We start from the raw sequence: 20,346 nt of genomic DNA, 5'->3' as shown, positions 1-20,346 counted from the left end.
GATGACATGTCCCAGATACTCCACAAAGCTTCTGAGGAATTTGCACTTTTCTCGGTTTGCCTTAAAGCCATACTCTCCCAGCCTCTTCGACACTGCAACCAGCTGCTCAAGGTGTTCCTCCATGGTACTGCCGGTCACAATGATATCGTCCAGGTAGCAGAAGACCCCTGGTAAACCTTGTAAGACATGGTCCATGGCCTGCTACCAAATGGCTGGTGCTGAAGCCACGCCATAAGGTAAACACTGGTACTGGTACAAACCATGGGTTGTGTTGATGGTAAGGAATGGCCTGGATTGCTCCTCAACCTCCATTTGCAGGTAGGCATGACGCAGGTCAATAACGCTGAACAATGTATCCCCACCAAGGCTGGCATAAATATCATCGATGCATGGAAGAGGATATTTGTCCACATCCAACTGTGGATTGATTGTCACCTTGAAGTCACCGCACACCCTAACACTACCATCCTTCTTCACAGGGGTCACAATTGGAGCAGCCCACTCACTAGTGGTAACCTCTTTAATAACCCCTTCAGCCTCTAGCTCTCTCAATGCCTTCTCCACTGCTGGCTTACGAACTAATGCTACTGGGCGGGCTTTCCAGAATCGCGGTTGAGCACTATCTTTTAGCTGGACCCGTGCCTGAATTTTCTTCATCCTGCCTAGACCGTCCAAGAAAACACTTGTATGTTTGTTCAAGACTTCTTCCAGGGCTGGATTGGTGTCTGATGTTTCTAACTGAAGTAAAGGCCAATCTAATTGATTGGACTCCAGCCAAACAGGGTGGGTCCCTCGTTCTTCATCACGTAAATTGGAAGCTCTTTAGATTGCCCTTTTGTACTGCACAGTCACATAGCAAAACCCCATAGGTTTTACTGACTCACCTGTGTACGTACGCAACTTCAAAGGGGTGTCCTTTAACGGAACACAACGCGGGTACTCCTTATACACCCCCTCACTCACAACTGACACAGCAGAACCTGTATCCAGCTCCATGATCACAGGTCGACCTTCGAGGTAGACTTCAAGAGAAATGGACTTTCTATTCTTACTGTCAGAAACATGGTAAAGTTCCCCATATTCCCCATTACTTTCTTCTGAATCAGCACCCTCCATAACATTTACTCCAGCGACAGTAACTTGTTGAGTGGCTTGTTTTTTCTTACATGCTCACTGTGTGTGTCCAATTATGCCACAGTGAAAGCAGCGTTCCTTAATGAAGGGGCACTTTTGCGAGTTGTGTGACCCTGTACAATGGTAGCAAGGTTTAGATGGCTTGGTGTCCTTACCCCAGGAACCATGTCTTTTGCAGCAACTTGGGTGGAGCCTGTCCCTCCCTAGGCTGGGCAGTGTCAAGTTTATTGACTGGAGTGTCTGGCCCTTATTCTCCCTGAAGCACTTGAACATCTTTATTAGCTTGCTCTATAGCTAGGCACTTTTGAACCGCAAGTTCAAAAGTAAGGTCCGCGACTTTTACTTTCAACAAGTCAGTAATCATCTTTGGGTCGTGAATACCCGAGACTAACCAGTCACAGAGACGCTCAGTTTGCACAGCTTCTCCAAACTTGCATTCCATGGCCAAGTGCTTCGAAGTGGCTACATAATGACTAACTGACTCACCGGAATTCCTGGCTCAATTATCGAATTCATACCTCGCGACCAGTGCTGACCTTTCGGGTTTAAGTTGCTTCTTCATTCATTCCACGATGACATCGCACATAATGGCTTCATCCTTCAGCTGCGTGGGAGCCACCAAATCCTTTGCCAATTGGTAAGTTTCCACAGGAAGGTTCATCAAAAGAACAGCCTTCTTCATCTTGGCATCCCGAACGCCATTTGCGAGGAAGTAAAAATCCAGCTGTTCAGTGTAGGACTCTCAATCCGTCCCCACAACATACTTCATCACCTTGCCAATGGTTTGACTCGTGTTTGGTGCTTTGTCCGGCATTTTCTGTCGTGTCATTAAACTTCTCACATGAATTTCACGACCCCACTCCCGTTTACCGCTTGTGCTTGTTTTGCTGGATCCCATCCTCGTCGCCAGTTGTTGTGTATTCGCAAATACGGAGGACCAAATAAAAGACTAAACCAGAATGGCGGAACACTCTTTATTCAACTGAACGCGAGGACCTCGTGGGAGGCCAAATATGGAAAACAGATCACGTGACAAACAGGGAGCCCAACCGGGAAAACCTAACAGTTAGGAATCTGTCACCTCTAAAAAAGTCTTCAATTTTAGTTAATGCAGCATTGTGCCATTTTTTGTAATAAATGGAATATCCTTCTATCTTTATTTGATGATTGTTCCAGACTATTTCATTTAGTACCTGGTTTTTGGTATTAGGAGTACTGCAGTTAATTTTTTGCCAGGCACAGTGCTTCTTTGTAAAAATCAATCGGTATATCAACTTTAAGTAGCTTTAAGTCAAAATGACACTGCAAAAGCAACAGACCACCAACTGGTTGTAGATAGGAAAGAGAGATATGACTCCAACTTGCGGTTCCATTGGTGTCACTTAATCTTCTTACCCAAACAACCGTAAGCGCTTCATTGATTATTTGAAAATCCAACATGTCTAGCCCTCCCTGCTCTTTTGGCCCTATCATTGTTCTGTATTTAAAGTGCCACTAACCCCCAAAATTTTTTTTGCTAATATAAATTTCCTTTTTCTCCTGATCACCACTGTGAAAAAAATTATTGTTGAAGCCATTTTCATTAATTTTCTATGAATTTTTAAAGTTTGTAAATTTGCCCTTTTCCATGTTCACGACTGAGGAATAGCAGAGAATGGGACGAGTTGACTTTTGACGTCACTTCGGGAATAACAATATTTTGTTTTTGAGAAGAATGTATGCGAACATGTGATAGTGTGTCAAAATCATTGCAGAATGCAAGGAAGATATGTTGTTAGACACTGTAGCAATACGGGATGCATAGAATAGAGTATTCCTCTTCATTCAATACCTCTATCTGGATGAAACTCTACCAGAAACGAGAAAAAGACCAAAGAAGTGGGCTGATCTCTCCGAAGCTGAAGCCGGGAGCCATTGAGGATTTCTTCAATCTCGGGTTCGCCGCTACTGTAAAAACCTAGAGATTTTCATGGCCTGTATATTCTCCTCTATCTCTAGTGGAAAGCTTGAAATTGTCAAGGTGCTGCATAAGACAGGAATTTGGGATAAGCTGGAAGACTTTTTCGAGCACAAATGATCCTCCAAGTCCCAGACGAAACTATAGGTGACGAAATTACACAGTAAATTAAACGCATTGCGTTTTGAAATAGACTTGTCTAAACAAATAATAAACGAAACCTACATTCAACGATACGAAGATTGTCGAGGCTTCGAACTGGTGAACTAGCTATGTATTTGTGGATTTTAATAAGAACACATGCACACCGGAGGTCGCCTGTAATCTGGCCCAGTTTCTCAATGGCCATTCCGAATACAGAATTGTTTTGCTCTTTGAGCTTCGTCTTTGAGGAACAAAATACATCTAAATTACAAACTTAGAATGGATCAGTGTAACGTTGCGTAATTAGAACGTTGTATATAACGTCATAAAGCTAATTTGTAACAGTGCTAACCGGATGACTCACGAGAAACTACAATACACCACTGGGTAAGAAACTTTGAACTATTACTTTTCGAGTCTTTCATTTTACTAATACAAATTTATGTAAACAGATTTTGAACGTTAACTCTCCCACTCCGGTGTTACATATTGGTAAATAAATGGAGATGTTTAAAACCAAAGTGAAAAAGTATTCGAATCAGCGCTAGCGCTACAATCAGGCATTTATAAATATATGAGGAAAGCCAAACAAATGATTAAGATTCAACTCTATAGCTACTAACAGAGATTGTTGTGCTGAAAGAAAAATGCGCTTGTCAGTCAACCGAAACGCAAACTCGCAAGTCAAGGACTCCCAGGTTATTAGCATGCGTAAAATGGACGTTTCATTCAAAATAACAGTGAAGTAGATATGTATTCATTCAACTGAAAGTATGCTGAACCTCTTCAAGATCTTGTCGAAGGATTTTCTGTGATTTCACTAGTACAGAATATGCAAATTTGCATAGCTTGTTTATTTATTTATTTATTTGTTTATTAAGCTTCGGCCTTCTATTACATATAAAAAAATAAATAAAAAGAAGAGGAAGCAAAAAAACAAAAAAACAAACCCCCCCCCAAAAAAACAAAAAAAAAAGACAGCAAAACAAAACAAACTGGCCAGGGGAGCCGCTACAGCTTAGCCAATTACAGCAGCCCCCTTAGATATAATTAAGAGACAAAATTATACAATATATATAAATCTATAGGGAGCTTAAAAGCAGCAAGGATTGATAACATGACGTTCTCGTTTAAACGATTTGAAGGTAGTGATGACGACATCCACTTTTACTCTGGCTTTCAAAATGCATCCAGCTATAGAGAATTTATGACTTTTGTTTTCTGTCACACTGAAAACACGAGTTACTGGAGCCGAAATCTTCTGGCACTGCTGCAGGAGCATGTTCCGTCATTTGTTTTAGCTATTAGCCCAGTTTATGATGGTCAGGACCACGCCCTAGTTAGGCACTGGTTTAACCAAGTCGCTTTGTGGGGCTTGCGTAACGATATAACAGTAGCTGGACTTGGAGCTGATGGGGATTCTAAAGTCAGGAAGTATTATGTTGATCGGTTCAGAAAAAACGAAGAGGACAGAAACGATGTGATCAGTTTAAATTATGACTCCTTTGATTTCAACATTGTAGTCGAGGACTTTCAAAACATGGAATTTGATGTTCCAGTACCAACTATCATGTTTCCAGATTGGCGACATCTTGTAAAGAAATGGCGCAACCAACTACTCAACATCAAACGCATTCTTATTATTGGGGAAGGTGCCGCTCAAACAGAACATATTATGAAGGTGTTTGAAATCGACAGAATTCGATCGGGTTTATGGAAGAGCGATGTCTTCATGAAAGACAGACAAAATGTCAATGCTGCAATATGAATTCTACAAAAAGAAGCCAGAGTATGCATAAAAGAGTGGAGTGACCAGGAAACTCTTGCAACTAGAGCATACTTGAAAATGGGGCACCATCTGCTACAGGCGTACACCGAAAGAGAATTAATGGTGCAACAACGTGCAAAGCTTGCCTGGGCACCTTTGACATTCCTAAGGTATTGGAAAGCATGGATAAAAATTTCAGGATACGATCTTAATAATCACTTCATTTCCCAGCAAACTTGTGATGATACGATCCTAGCAGGACATAGTCTTATTCTGTCAATGAAGATGTTTTCGTTACACTTTCTGAACCACGTCTTTCATCCATGGACATTTGGTTCACAAAAATGCGAGGAATTATTTGGAAAGCTGCGGTGTTTCTGTCGAGGAAAACCAAATTTGTCTATGCTGGACATGTTAGATCTCGCAGGCAGAGTGCAGAGATTAGAAGAACTGAAATTGGGAGTAAGTAAAGAGGCTCAAGACATGCAGTTACCGAACTGGCCAGAGAACATTGATGATGAATTAAAGGCGGGTATGATAATGGCAGAAAGAGAAGTCCTGAAAACTTTAAAGCTGCTTGGTTTGTTGCCAGCTTTAGTGAAAGGGAACATCCTTAAATTAGAGGGCGATGACATTATTAATATTAATACTCCCGAGTTAGGAACGTTTGTTGTGTGGGACGCACCTGATGAGAACAAGGTGATTTCTAGCGAAGAACTGTTTGATTTAGATAACGAGGTACTTTTAACAGCTATCGAAGATCACACTAATAACTACTGCGGTGCCTTGGTTGACTTGGCAGCGATGGCCTCTTTGGAGACTGATCAGGAGAAGGCAGACGAGGACGATGAAGAAGATAGTCCACACATTGTTCGTTCTACAAAGATAAGAAGTGCAAGTACTTAGATAAATCATTTAAACCTCCCAAAAATACTCGCTGGATTGGCTGCAGTTATCCTTCTTGCAATGCGTGGTACCACGAGCAGTGTCTCCATCTGCAATTCGCAACAGACAAAGAAAGGTGAGATTATACACTTATCTGTCCTAAACAAAACAACATCAGAGAGCATTTTTGTAACAAACTGGCCGCTTTAGCGTCAGATAAGCATTCGCTGGTAGACGAAAACGTTAGTCTTGAGCCCTTGCCAAAACGTCTTCGAGTAAGCAAAAAAGCCACCAGCACAAAACATCAAACTGATTACTCTATTCGTCCAAATTATGTAGAGCACGAAGGGCAATACTATCATATGGTGGAATTTCTGTCATTACAGGGAGGAAAAGTGTACCGTCCTGCCACCTCATGCCTTGCACGTTGGATGGAATCTGTGAGAAACGATTTTTATGAAACAATTGAAAAGCTAATCGACCCTCAACGTGTTGAAAGCGGTACCTACCTGAACGATATTGTTGCATTGTGGCTTCCATCAGAAGGATTACAAGTTGGCCATATCGTCAGGATTGTCAGATCACCCTCCTTAAAATCGAACTTTCCGGTTTTTGAATGGAGATCAGATCCAAAAAAATTAGAAAAGGTAACCATTTGCTTCAGGGGATTGAACTTTGAGAAAAAAACTTCTCTTGGGTGGGAAGTGGTACCTACTCACACCTTTAACTGGTGCCATGTTCGTTCCATCATAAAAGTAGTCGGAAAAGTGAGTGGTTCGCAGCCGAAATGGCCGATATACATTGACCTGACCGAAATTTTTAAGGAATTACCAAGGCTACAGGAAATGGACAAAGAGAGAAAGAAGAGAGAGGAGGCACAACAAAAGGAAGAAAATTAAAAAATTAAAAAAGGAAACCTACAAGATCTGACTATTCTGCTGTTGTGAGAGATTTTGGACGAAATGGGTGAGCTGTATAGTAAAAGTTGGAAAAAAGGAGTCCTGATCAAGAAAGTTAGAGCTGCCAGGGAAAAAGCCAACAACACAACATGTACAGCCCCTGTCCGAAACACAGTTACCACCAGTCATGAGAGATCTACAGGCCACAGTTTGGACTCAGATTCTGCTGACTCTTTCACTGCAAAAGCGAGAGCCAACTCTACGTCTACTTCTTCGTCATTTCGTCGTGTCCAACGTGTTGTACGACCAACACAAATTCTCTATTATTTTGATGAAAAGAAAGAAAGGTTGATCCACCTGTTATTGCTTGTACTGTTTTTAATTGACCTGCTCAGGGCGTACATGGCAAACACCCTTTACGTTTACGTTATTTATGCACTGATTTTAATTCAGGCAACTCTGGTTTTTGAAGAAATAATTTGTTTGTTTTCCTCGTTTCTTGCGTTATTGATGATGCTGTTGACTTGTTCAATGTTTGCGCAAGTAAATGTACGTTCCTTTTGTGGTGACCAGTATCCAATAGACATGTTTTGTGCTGCCTATGGCTAGTGTAACTGATGAGCGTTTAAACTGCCATTTTTATGTTACAGTTCAAGTATACAGTTTGAAAGGCAAATCATAACTAATGTTAGTGTTTTAAGATAATTTTTACTTTTTTAAAATATGATGCCAGCATTGCATTGGATGGTATTCAATTTTAAAGCACTGAGTGACCTTTAATCTTCTTTCATCTCAGTTTCATCACAAATCATCAATTTGATGGCCAATTGAGATTTGATATTGTTATAAAATCATATGAAAGATGGCAAGTCATCTGCAGATATTTGCGCTTCTCACCAAATTCCAAGTTGCACGGAATAACATCACATACACACAACTTGGCTGCTAAGTGCAGTTTCAAAATAAGTGGTGTCTGAAGTCCAATTTTGAGCTTCATTAGCGATGAATTTCTTCAGAATAGCTGGCACTTTAGAGGCTCATACTTGAATGTGTGGGAAAAGCCAAATAAATGTTTACTTGTCACAAGTGGCGATGAAAAAGTACAGTAAGTTTTTTGGAGTGACCTTCCCGTCATAACAGCAATACTGAACTTCTGTTTACAGAATATCAACAGAAATACAAACACAGACCTGCAAGCACGTCATCCACAACTACAAGAACATCCCATCTAGCTGAATACAGTATTATGCAATTTTAATGTCCCTTGATTCAAAGATGTTTGTTAAACATAAATAAGAAACCTGAAAGTATTCACATTAATGTTTTACTATAATCCCCATGGCCTAGCTGTTCAAAGACTAGATAATACTTATCTACCAGATAAATCACTATCCAGTAGATAAGTGTTGGCAAAACATACCACATCATACGCTAGATAGTGATTCATCTAGAGGATACTTTATCCACTTTTCAAACCTACCTGGGTCAGATATTTCATCTTGTAACTTTCAAATAACAGTTAATAGAACTATAGTCTTCAGATGATGGCCTGTCTATGAAAATTTGTTGTCTTGTTGTTTTTGTCATGTTAGTACAGTATTGTGTATATAAACCTTAAACATTATATTTAAACAGCTTATAGTTTAATGTTGTAACAGACGTATAAAAATGTTCTACAACTTATATCTAACAGGGCATCAAACTTCTACAAGACCATCATGTGCAACAATTGATATGCAAGGTAAAAGAGACAGTAAATATCACAGTTTAATTAAAATACCACAACAATTCTCACTATTTTCCACTCCTTGCACATAAAAATCTCATGTAAGTTAAGTTTCCTATGAAAATTCCATCCTCTAAAGAATATCCAAGTGATTTTCCCCAATTTTGGAAATGCACATGTTACAAAAAATATAATTAGGTAATAGATGATCATATAGTTTTGAGTTTAATTTAGAATTAATTTGCACGATTGCTGAATTCAAGTTGACAAAATTAGTGAACTTAAGATACACAAGACAAAAAAACTTTGTGTCAGTAGTGTGTTATAATTCCCTCCTAATCAATTACATGTATCGGTAAGTAACTACAGAAAACTTTTCACAACAATTATCAAAATATATTTCATGTAAATTACATGAACAATCAATTGAATCAATTAAGTGATTAACTTTCCTTGATACGCTGTCAAACTTCTGCTCTGTACATAGCAACATTTTGCATACTTACAGGCAAAAGAACGATATTCATCGCAAATTTTCGTTGAGGTGTTGAAAATCCCACAAAATTTCCCCTATTGTTCAACCGAAATATCGCTCCAGCCACATTGAATTTTCTCTCAAATTTTTCCATAACTTTTCGATGAAAATTGACAAAGACAAAAAGCAAATTTCTGCATTTCAATTGCATTACTTTTGCGCTGTACCATATGCTTGAATACTTGCCCTTGGACATCATCTGTGCCTCAAGGCTCATGTTTTTCCTTGAGCCATGCTTGGTCCGTCGGACGAAAACTGTCAAAATACGCTTGACTCTGATTACCCATGAATCGTATAAATAAGATTTTTATTTGATCCGCAATAAACACAACAAATGATACACTTAAACAATAGCAACTAACCGAAAATAAAGGGCCTTAATACATCGTATAAACCAAGAAACGTGAACAGATTTTACTGAGTAAACCATGCGGTATTACACAATTCAAGAAACTAGTCATAAAAGGGGATAAGTGACAATTTTGGTTGCTTTTCTTTTTTCTTGCTCCAAATTAGCTGAATTTTTTCATGTGGTCTTCAATGTAATAGAAAAATGTGTTCCTGTATTTTTGCCACTGGTTTTTGCTTCACTTTATAAAGACGCCGCTAGGAAAACCGAGTGGTTTTTTGCATACGCAATATCCTGAAAACGAAGCAAAGTTTAGCGGAAAAACTACGGGACATTGCTAAACATACCTAAACAAAACTCTATGCGAAATTTGGAGCGTTTTGACATAGCTCACTTTTGATTAAAATACCTAACGCCCTTTTCCCGCTGAGGCTGCAAATAAACGAAGCCAGGCCTTTGTTATGATAAACAGAGCTGATCCTTTGTTATAATAACCAAGCCAAGCCTTTGTTATAAGTCGAAGTCTCGCCTCGGTTTATCATAACAAAGGATCAGCCTGCCACGACCGCAGGGACTTTGATCTCACTTAGAAAGCAGCAAAATGTAAATTTTACGCAATGTATAAGCTCAAAAATGTTAATTTTAGGTCAAAAAAGGTTTAAATGTTGATTTCACGTTAACGCGTGATGACAAGGAGGTTGATTTCACTTAGAAACCAGCAAAATGTCAATTTCACACAATGCATAAGCTTGATGATCTTGATTTAAGGTCTAAATAGGTTAAAATGTTGATTTCACGTTAACGCGTGACGACAAGGAGGTTGATTTCACTTAGAAACCAGCAAAATGTCAATTCCACGCAACGTATAAGCTCAAAAATGTTGATTTTAGGTCAAAAAAGGTTTAAATGTTGATTTCACATTAACGCGTGACGGCAAGGATGTTGGTTTCACTTAGAAACCGGCAAAATGTCAATTTTACGCAGCGCATAAGCTCAATGATGTTGATTTCAGGTCTAAATAGGTTAAAATGTTGATTTCGCGTTAACGTGTGAAGGCAAGGATGTTGGTTTCGCTTAGAAACCAGCAAAATGTCAATTTCATGCAGCGCATAAACTCAATGATTTTGATTTCAGGTCTAAATAGGTTAAAATGTTGATTTGACGTTAACATGTGACGGCAAGGAGGTTGATTTCTCTTAGAAACCAGCAAAATGTCAATTCCACGCAACGTATTAGCTCAAAAATGTTGATTTTAGGTCAAAAAAGGTTTAAATGTCGATTTCACATTGACACGTGACGGCAAGGATGTTGGTTTCACTTAGAAACCAGCAAAATGTCAATTTTACGTAGCGCGTAAGCTCGATGATGTTGATTTCAAGTCTAAATAGGTTAAAATGTTGATTTGACGTTAACACGTAACGGCAAGGATGTTGGTTTCACTTAGAAAACAGCAAAATGGTAGGAGCTCATGATGGCCTCCTGAAAGTGGTAATTTCACGCAACGTATAAGCTCAAAAATGATTTCAGGTCAAAAAAAGGTGTAAATAAAAATAAAATGAAACAAATAAACATTTCAATAAGCACTTTTCCAAATACGGCAATGTCTTCAATGGCTAAAAAATCGTGAGATAAAACATAGTTTTCGACAAACGCGATCGTAGCTTTATGTCACGCACCGCCATAACTTCCAAGTTCAAAATGCGCTGGTACCTCTTATGCCTGATGAGGATAACAACTTTGGTGGCTTTTTAGTTTTGGATTTAAGAATTTGATGACTCCACATGAAAACGCTCTATAAATAGGGCTGACAGATTAACAGATTAACCCTTCTGCACAACGTACAGGTCTCCATGCATCTGCATGTCCCCTGATCCCAGAAGCTCAAAACACTACAAATCATGCCGATTTGAAATAAAATCAACGCAAACTGGATCACAGATCTGTTACAATCGATCGCCACTTGCTGGCCATTATTATGTTTAAATCTAGTTACCAGTTCGAGAAACCTCCACAGAACGTAGTTGCAATGCATGCCGGGAAGGGTCTTTACACCTTGTACGCGGGAAAACATGGCGGTCGGTACAAGACAAATTTTATAAGTCTAAAACCAGTTCTCACTTTCCAAACTTTGACGCTAGCAACGCTTGGCAAATGGGCCACAACTCACCAAAGGGTATTTTTCTTGGGCAAGAACTGCTCTTGGACTTTGCTACCTGGCTCAATCTGACTTCGAAGGCTGATAACACGATTACAGTATATCAGCTGCCTTCAAAGTTTCAGAACACATTTTGATTCTTTAAAATGTGCTGATGACTTATGGGTTTATCGAGGCTTTATGATGCCTCTCAACCACCAGGTAGGCATACAAGGTACTTTAAAACAATGCTTAAGATATTAGTTGACAGAGCTCTAATGTGGCACATCTCTTTTTTGTTTGATGGCATTTCGTTTGACACTTGATCGATTCATGTGTTGTGTTCACGTCACAATAACCGGTGTAAACAATCTGTTCCCAGATTTCCACTCTATATGCTGTGGGATTTGGTTTTGACTTCATACACTATAAACAGTCTGCCTGTTTGCTGTTCAACAAATAAACTCCTAAAGACATGGCTAGGAAAAGCCGAGTTTTTTGCCTACGTTTTAACTCGAAAAAAAAAGCAAAAACCAGTGACAAAAATACAGAACCACGTTTTTCTATTACATTGAAGACCACATGCACAAATTCAGCTAATTTGGAGCAAGAAAAAAGAAAAGCAACCAAAATCGTCACTTATCCCCTTTTATGACTAGCTTCTTCAATTGTTAAACACATGCACTCGATTACCGAAACTACACTACCAGAAATCAAAGGAAACAACTTAAAGAAACAAAGCCTTAGAAAACGGAAAAAACCAACTTAAGGTATTCCTGGAGGCTAAAGTGACTCTTTTGGATTGCCGTAATTTTTTTTCAGCTAATAGGCAATGTCAACAAAAACCTGCATGCAAAGTTTCGGGTCGATACAACCAAACTCTATCGAGATATAGGCGAGCGAATTTTTGTTTCTAGGGCCGATTTAGCGGGAAAAGTAGGACACCATACTGCGCCCAAAACACTATCATCTTGCTTTGGAATTCCTCAAGGATGTCTCGTTGACAGATCGCTGACATAAAACCTTGTCATCCGATACAAATGACCCTCTTTGACCATGGTGGCGGATCGAACAATACACGTGTTGGAGACAGCTTTCACAGAGAAAGGGTAAATAAATTTACAGTGATGTAGATTTTTCTCTGAATTTCGTAATTTTGGTTTGGTTGACAAAATCTGTTTGCCAATTAGTTTTCAGGGAAGTCCTTTGGCCCTTACGCAGCTGGTCCGTGGTTTCTCGAAGAAGGCCCAAGAAAGCGACGAGCTTGCCAGGAAGTGGTTCTTTCGCCGTATTTTTGGTATTTTATGGGTAAGTTCTATTGCAGATTTTAATTTATATTTTGAATTTCCCCTGCTTTTTCTTAACGAGAGAATGTTATTCTCCATTCACCCTCCATCGTTTTAGTATATGGGTTCACGGAGAGGTACTTGCGCTTTCCTTGGCTCTTTCCGTTCACATACCATATCGTGTATATCGTAAAGATTACATAAGCCTATAGTTCGACTATGGTTCAACTCCCGATGTGAATTTCTTGTTATATTTTGGTCACATCCCCAAAACAAATTGCATCAAGCGCATGCTTCTCTTTTGATGAATTTTGATTCTGTTGTGAGCATATCCGGCACGCCACTCTGAGTCCTGACGATGGAGTGTCGTAAAACCAAACCAAAAAAGGTAATCACACGGCCAATTAGGGCAATTTTAAATTTCACTACCGCCAACGAGAACGTAAGGTAAATAATCGCGAGAAAACGCGAATGTCTAAGTTGCGACTGTGTTTGTTCTGCATCAGATTAGTTGAGAGAATGACGCACAGTATCACTTAGAGGACATTAGTTCTGAGGATTTTGATACTCCACCTCTTCACATTAGCAACTGTGTTGGGTGCCATTGAATTCTATTTCGTGTTTATCCGTGCTAAAGCGTTTTCAAAGTCCTCTTTTCACATTCAATCATTTTTCTCTTTTACTGACAGTTTGGAAACAAAGTTGGAGAAGGCCAGTTCAGAGGCAAAGCACTCCCCACGTATGTCTACCCTGACTGCCTGAAAGCAGCCATCAGGGAAATACTAAGTGGGGACTTGAGGGATTATCCCAATCCCGAAACCTCTGCGGTAGGAGTTTTGCATTATCATGCCCATTATTGTTATTGTTACTATTGTTATAAATATAGCTGAACCCTACTCTCCCCAATCTTTCCTGCCAATCGGACTCCTTTTTCATTGTAATTCTTCATCTCAAATATGTTGCAAGTAGACACTGCTAAAAGGGAAGCCGCTCACGTTGAATAGTCAGTTCTATGTTTTTATAATACATGTAGTTTCCCAAAATCACTCAACTGATGCATGTTTCATTATATATTATTTTCAAACTGTTGGATATCGTTTATAAGAGCTTTTGGAGGCCCATCCCTGAAAGCAAGCATTAGCTAATACATATGCTTTCTAAATCTTTATCTTATTGCATCTATTTTGCATTTTAGGTCTACAAGGTCACCATGTCTGACCTGTATGAGGCCAAATGGCCAGGTGACAAAAAAACGGAACAATAAAATATTTGATTAAAATTGTATAATTGTAATAATTAGTAAAAATTGGTAAAAATATTCAAATGTAAACACTATCTGTTTCATCATTTCTATTTTATTGTTTGTAGTTTTCAAAAGATTGTAACAAAGTGAAATTGGTTTATTTGTGGCTTTTATTTATGATATGGAAAGGAGGGAAAATAGGTTGGATATTTAAAATGTAATTACCTAATTCTGAATTTTTGATTATTTGTATGAAAATGTTGAGTATAAAAATGGCACAAATCAAAATGTAAACAATATCTATTCTATTATTTCTAGCTGAACTATTTTTTAACAATGTGCATTTGATTGATTTACACACTTCTTGGTTTGATTATGAAACGAGGAAAAATGTCAATAAGATTGCAAATAAATATATTTTGAACTTCGAATATGTCTATTTTACTATTATTCTAATAATACCATTTTTTAAGGGGAAGTGTCATCTCTTTTGTTACCTCTCAAATAATTTGTCGCATGTTCTGATAATAGAGCACTTTTCAATTGAGTGCTGTCAAACAAAACCTAAGGTAATCAGATGGCCAATCAAACAATACCACAAGCAGTCAATGTAAATGGCCTCAATAGCAGGAAAATGTGCATAAAATCATGGCAATTCTAAGTTTCTTTCTGTTGAAAGTTGCTACAGTTTTGAGTATCTCTTAATTATAATATTTACATGGCTATCAAATCAAAACAAAACTTGAAGAATAGTTCTCAACTAGAACTTGAGGCATTTTTTGGGTTATGGGAGCACTCCTTGTGAGTTTTCCTACTAAGCAATGTACCAGTGAAATACACTTATTTCAATAATAAGGTTTTTATCTCTTTAGCCTTATTATTGCAAAGAAATATCCCCCAGTCTGAGAAAAACCTTAAACCCTTGAATTATTGTAAGGGCAGTCTTTGTGGCTCTTACGGGAGTGGGTAGTGCTTGCACACCATTTACACTTTTTCCCTCCAACTTCAACAACTGCTCCATTAGGGGCTGGTGTAATTGTGTTAGGTATAATAAGAGCAGTTGCAGTTCCATCATTTATAGCAGACTCGGTAAGCAGCACTGCTTTTTCTTCAACCAGATCATCCTCGACATCCTCTCCATATGTATGCTGAATCTGGCAATTTTTTACATATCTCTTCCTAGGAAGAAAAGATAGAAATAAAGGTTGAGAGCTATCAATATTTATGATATGACAATATGATATGAATCCCACTTCGAAAGAAATGCTCTAATGACTTTGAAATAATTTCAATAATTCAAGGTACCTTAGCTTCTGCTCCTCAGCACGGTTGACCTTCCTTTGAACCCTTTTTCTCTTCCCTTCCACTGTTTTGTAGCGCTGCAGCCTCTTGTACCTTTTTTCATTGTCGTGTTGACACTGTCATATAAAGTAATAAGACGAATAACATGAGCATTAAAAATTATTTTCCCCCTAAATTTTGTGAGAACACTAAATGTGGACTCAGGGAGGTTGGAATGACCTTTTCCCAACTCAGGGTCAATGACCTTCTCAGCATCTTTAGCCCTCTGAGTGCACTCTATCTCATAGGCAAGTGCATGAAATTCGCAAGTCAGGATGTGGGCTGAGTGATAGTCCTCACCAGAACATTTCAGCTCTGAGTAAAACCCATCAACGTCAGCTTCACAATTCTTGCAGCTGCACTTAACCAATGGGTGAAAGGTACAAGAACCCCCTTCCCAATCATGCATATCTTTACTGTGATATCTTCCCAGGGCCAACATAGTTTCCCTATACTTATCAGGGCTATTCCCAGCATGGACAAGGGCACAGTAATGATTACGTTTTGCATTTTGTATAAACCCTGGTCCAATACATCCACAAACAGGTTTGTTTCGGGTTGCCACAAAGGTTTGATTTTTCCCAATACAACAACATTTTGCTGAGATAATGCCTGGAAACTGTTCCTTGTGCAAGGCAACGAATGCAGAGGAAAAAGAAGACTTAGTCTTAAGTTCCTCCAGCTTCTTGCCATGAGCCCTCCCGACATGACCCCCACACATAATTTTACTTTCTTGCTCATTAGAGTAAGAATGGCGAAACCCCTTGGCTGAGGATGAGTCGGCATCCTGCCAATTCACTTCTACATTTAGCCCCTCCTCCTTAGCTCTGGCCCAAAGGACTTGACTTAGGTGGCCCTCTGCTGCCTTAGCTGTCCCTTGCCAGAGCTCCTCATCACAGATAGTTTCTGCTCCTCTCATACACAGATGACCATAGTAGAGAAGGGCACCTGTTATATAATTCTTAATGACAAATGTACAATTTTGGCTGAAGTGCCCTCTAATCAGCCAACAACCATCACAGCAGGTCACTGCTCTTGACCAGCTGCCTATTTGATCATGTGCAATTTCTTTCATTTTCTCTTTTGCTTCATCGCACATCTCATCCAGCATTGATTTTATGTAGGGGAGGGCTAGATCTACAACTTCAAGATAAGGCTTTTCTGAAACTATTCCCAAACCCAAGCCTCTTCCCAAGGTCTTCCTATACCCAGCATACCCATGCCCACTGATAAAAAAGGCCAGGGAAAGGGCCAAGGACACAAGTTGCCGTCTAGATTCTCGGGCAAGATGGCTACTCTTATAATCAATCTCGACAGTCCAGCAACCATGGCACTTGAATGTGAACATCATTGCCCCTCCACAACCCTTCTTGCTATATGCCGCGAGTACAAGTTTGCCTGTAACACAAATTTAGTAAAAAAGCGAGGTTACTCATACTGGCCCCAAAAAGATTTCTGGTCTCGCCAAGGAAGACCAAGACCCGATATTCTCCTAGTACATTCCCCAGTATGCTTGGTCAATAAGATGAATGTATTACACCACTGCACAATAGTTTTAATGATATAAGCAGGATTCTCAGTGAAACCTAACAGGATTTGCAGTGAAATTCATAAATGTTTCAGTGAGAAAGAAATTACACAGCGTTTTTTGGCAAACCAGTGAAAAGGATAAGAAGGTTTATACGCAAGTCAAGTTTAATCTTTTTTACTTTAGTAACCCAATCAATGATTGACCAATTCATAATTATTTTCTTACAGACGAACAAAATAAAATGCGAGGTCCCTAACTTTACAGACATGCTCTGAGTCTTTGGTTTATATTTTTCTGGCATCAATTCACAACGATCAGGGTACATTGTAAAGGACTGATTCACTACACAGTGCAGTTTGTCTGTCACTTGATCAAATGGAAAAATAGAATAAAAAGAGCCATTGAAAAAGGCTATGGCTTTGGCTTTATAATAACATTCACTGTGACAATAACAATGAAACAATCAATCTGGACAATGAATTCCAGATTATATCTCACCTCTACATTTTCCATTGTTTGAGGAACACTTGAAATAGTGGTTTATCTCATCGACGCAATTGATGATGCTAGAGGTGGTTGCAACAAATAGCCCTTCTGGCACACTGACACTGTAAAAAAAGTATCAAAGCAAGATATTACCTCAAGAATATTCTCTAGACACTAGCCATAGAGTCAGGAATGCAATGTAAATTCCACACAAAGATATTCAGATTTAGTTTTTTTAATTAATATCAGTTGTAGTATGCAACAAGCGTTACCGATTAATAAAAGCGAAAGACCAAACCAAAGATCGTCAGTGAAACACATAAAATTACAACCTAGTAATATACACTGAATTCCATTGCTCAATGTTTCCACAATGTTTATCGCATGAAGGTACAGATCTTCTCCGTTCAATATTTTGTCAAGTTTACTCACACAAATCCCACGAGGAACATATCTAACATGTGAAATCTTTATAAAGGGTTTAGCTTTTCTACCGACCTTGTGTACAGAGAGTTTTATATAATGAATTTTTACATGTAGTATCTTACCATTTAGTGGCCTTTATTTCTTTTGGCGCTTGTTTTTCAGGAGGCTCATAATCAGAGTCCTCGGAGCCGTCAGACAATGACAAGTCATCTGCTTGTTGAGGAGTCTCCATCGATTTTTTTCCCTTACTTTCATCCACAATGAAACTGCAGAGAGTTCCTTCAGCTTCTAACTGACACTCAACTTCTCTAGCACTTTTGATAGTTTTACCGTTGGGATTTCGGTATTTGAAGTGAACTGTTGAGCCAGATTTTGTTTGCTGTTCTTCAATTGTCCATCCTGCGTTTCTCAACTTTTCAAAATCTAAACGTATTCTTGCTTTCGAACCATAACCTCGGGCTTTGTGAGCCTTTTCCGATGCTTTTTTCTGCTTATAGACACTTTCGTTTTAGGCATTGCGGAATCTTCGAAATATGTTTTCTCCTCTGCACAATACAGTGTACCTTCGTCGCTACATGGGGTTTCGGGCCGTGATTGCTTAATCGATTTCTCTTCAATTTGCGAATGATTTTTTGACGTAAATGGCCTCCAAATTTTGAGGAGAGCTTTGCCAGTTGTAACTTCTTTGTGTGATTTTGACAGAAAGACTTGAAACTTGGAGGATATGAACTAAACTTATCTACAAATAGTTCCTTGGCAGCAGGTCAGTTCTTCTCAGATATATGAATGGTGGTGGCTCCACAAAATTCATGGACTAGAGATATCAGATTTAGCGGCTTAAAATATTCTGGTTTCTCTTAATTTTGGCGCACTGCCAAAGCAATGTAGAAAATATTGATGGGCATCGTTTGGCCAAAGGTTATGCCCAATGGATAAATTTTACTCAAGATTTTTAGGAAAGTTTGATGTGACATGGCTACGGCCACGCCCACATATACGTCAAATTCCAGAAATACTTTACATTCTTTCTGAGAAAAAACAATTTTGTCAGAAGGTACTTGAAATGATTATTCAATGGTGTTAATATGGCAGACTTTGAGTAAATATATCTTAGAAAATTCCTACAAAAGATATCAAACAAAAATGCTTAAAATAGCCTCCAGGAATACCTTAAACTGACTCACTTTGTGACGGGATTCCAGAGTCTAATTAGACTGTAAAAAACCTTTAAGACGAGAAGCTATCCATTCCGACACGTGTAAAACTAACGTAAAACGATTCCTACATCGAGCTGCTCAAATTGCAATGTCAATCAATGTAATCACATTTGATAGAAAGTGTAATATTAAACTGTTAAAATCAATAACAAAACGTCACGCAAAATGTCACGCAAAACACTGTTCTTCATTGAAACAATACTTTTGAAAAACTGTTTGGTTCTCAGAACAAATCTATACAACATCTGTACACAAGGATCTCAACATATTTTCAGACCAAATGAAGGGTATTGCTTATTCAACTTATCTTTCAGGAAAATGAGTGGAAAATTTATATACCGATACTTCGAAGAATTTAATCCTCATGGATACAGCTGTCAAACTACTGAAAGATGCTACAGCCACAACATGCACTATGGTAAAAAGAGAACTTAATTTCTTGTAATCATGAAATGTAACATTAATCATACCTCTATTATGAAAAAAATTCTAAAACAAACTAAAATGTCTTCTTTCAGACTTCTGCAGAAGTTAAAGCCCTTGCGTGTAGTATGACCACAACCCTAGACTTGCACCAGAATGTAAGTTATTCATGACTCTAACAGTACTTTATCAAAGCATTTACTACCATCAGATAATGAACAACCAAACAATTCAGGCAATATTAGTAGAATTACAGGAAATAGGATAGGCATATACACAAAATACAATTCAATACTCATTATCATCCCAAGAAAGAGAGGAGATTCCATCCCAAAAAAGAGGGGAGATTCACAGCTCAATATTTCTTGTACAGCAATGTCAACCTACTAACCAACCAAACTAAATTTCTGAAGCAATGGAGTGGTTAGTACAGAACGGCTTTCATAGAAGGCATCAAATTAATTCTCGAATCACCATTAAGGAAAATAATGCTAAGATTTCGTAGTAATTCTATTCAACATTGCTACACAACTGTAATTCTTGGATGTATTTGGAAGACTTAACTTCCTTTTAGTTAATTCCTTGTAGCTGTGTCTAATAGATAAAACTAGCCATTCTATACCATCCAAAAAAATAGCCTAATGTAACGGTGAAAACGATGTGATTACATGTAACCAAAAACTCTTACAGGTATCTCTCAATTATACATCTAGGTCACCACAAATATCAGTTCTTCTTTGAGAGAACGCAAGCTGTTGTAGGAACAGATAAACATACTTCACTTTGTCTCCTTTTAAATTATTCAAGTTCCACTTATTAACTTGTGAACTACAATAATACTAACTAATAAATAGTTAAAAGA

At 38.5% G+C, this 20,346-nt stretch overlaps 1 protein-coding gene across 1 annotated transcript; it reads right to left on the bottom strand.

The window, feature by feature from the left end:
• Positions 1-13,379: 13,379 nt before the first annotated feature.
• Positions 13,380-18,995, bottom strand: LOC145500440 (uncharacterized). Its single transcript, XM_081479956.1, has 4 exons — positions 17,967-18,995; positions 17,431-17,540; positions 15,366-16,799; positions 13,380-15,239 (listed from the first exon to the last, which is right to left on the bottom strand). The coding sequence occupies exons 1-3, from the start codon at positions 18,074-18,076 to the stop codon at positions 15,367-15,369; spliced, it is 1,653 nt and encodes a 550-aa protein (XP_081336082.1). The 5' UTR covers positions 18,077-18,995; the 3' UTR covers positions 13,380-15,239; position 15,366.
• Between the last annotated feature and the right edge of the window lie 1,351 nt (positions 18,996-20,346).

Source organism: Orbicella franksi, chromosome 10, assembly GCF_964199315.1.
Source record: "Orbicella franksi chromosome 10, jaOrbFran1.1, whole genome shotgun sequence".
NCBI classification, from domain to species: Eukaryota; Metazoa; Cnidaria; class Anthozoa; order Scleractinia; family Merulinidae; genus Orbicella; species Orbicella franksi.
Note: the sequence above shows the minus strand (reverse complement) of the source record. Positions and strands in the feature narration are given on the sequence as shown.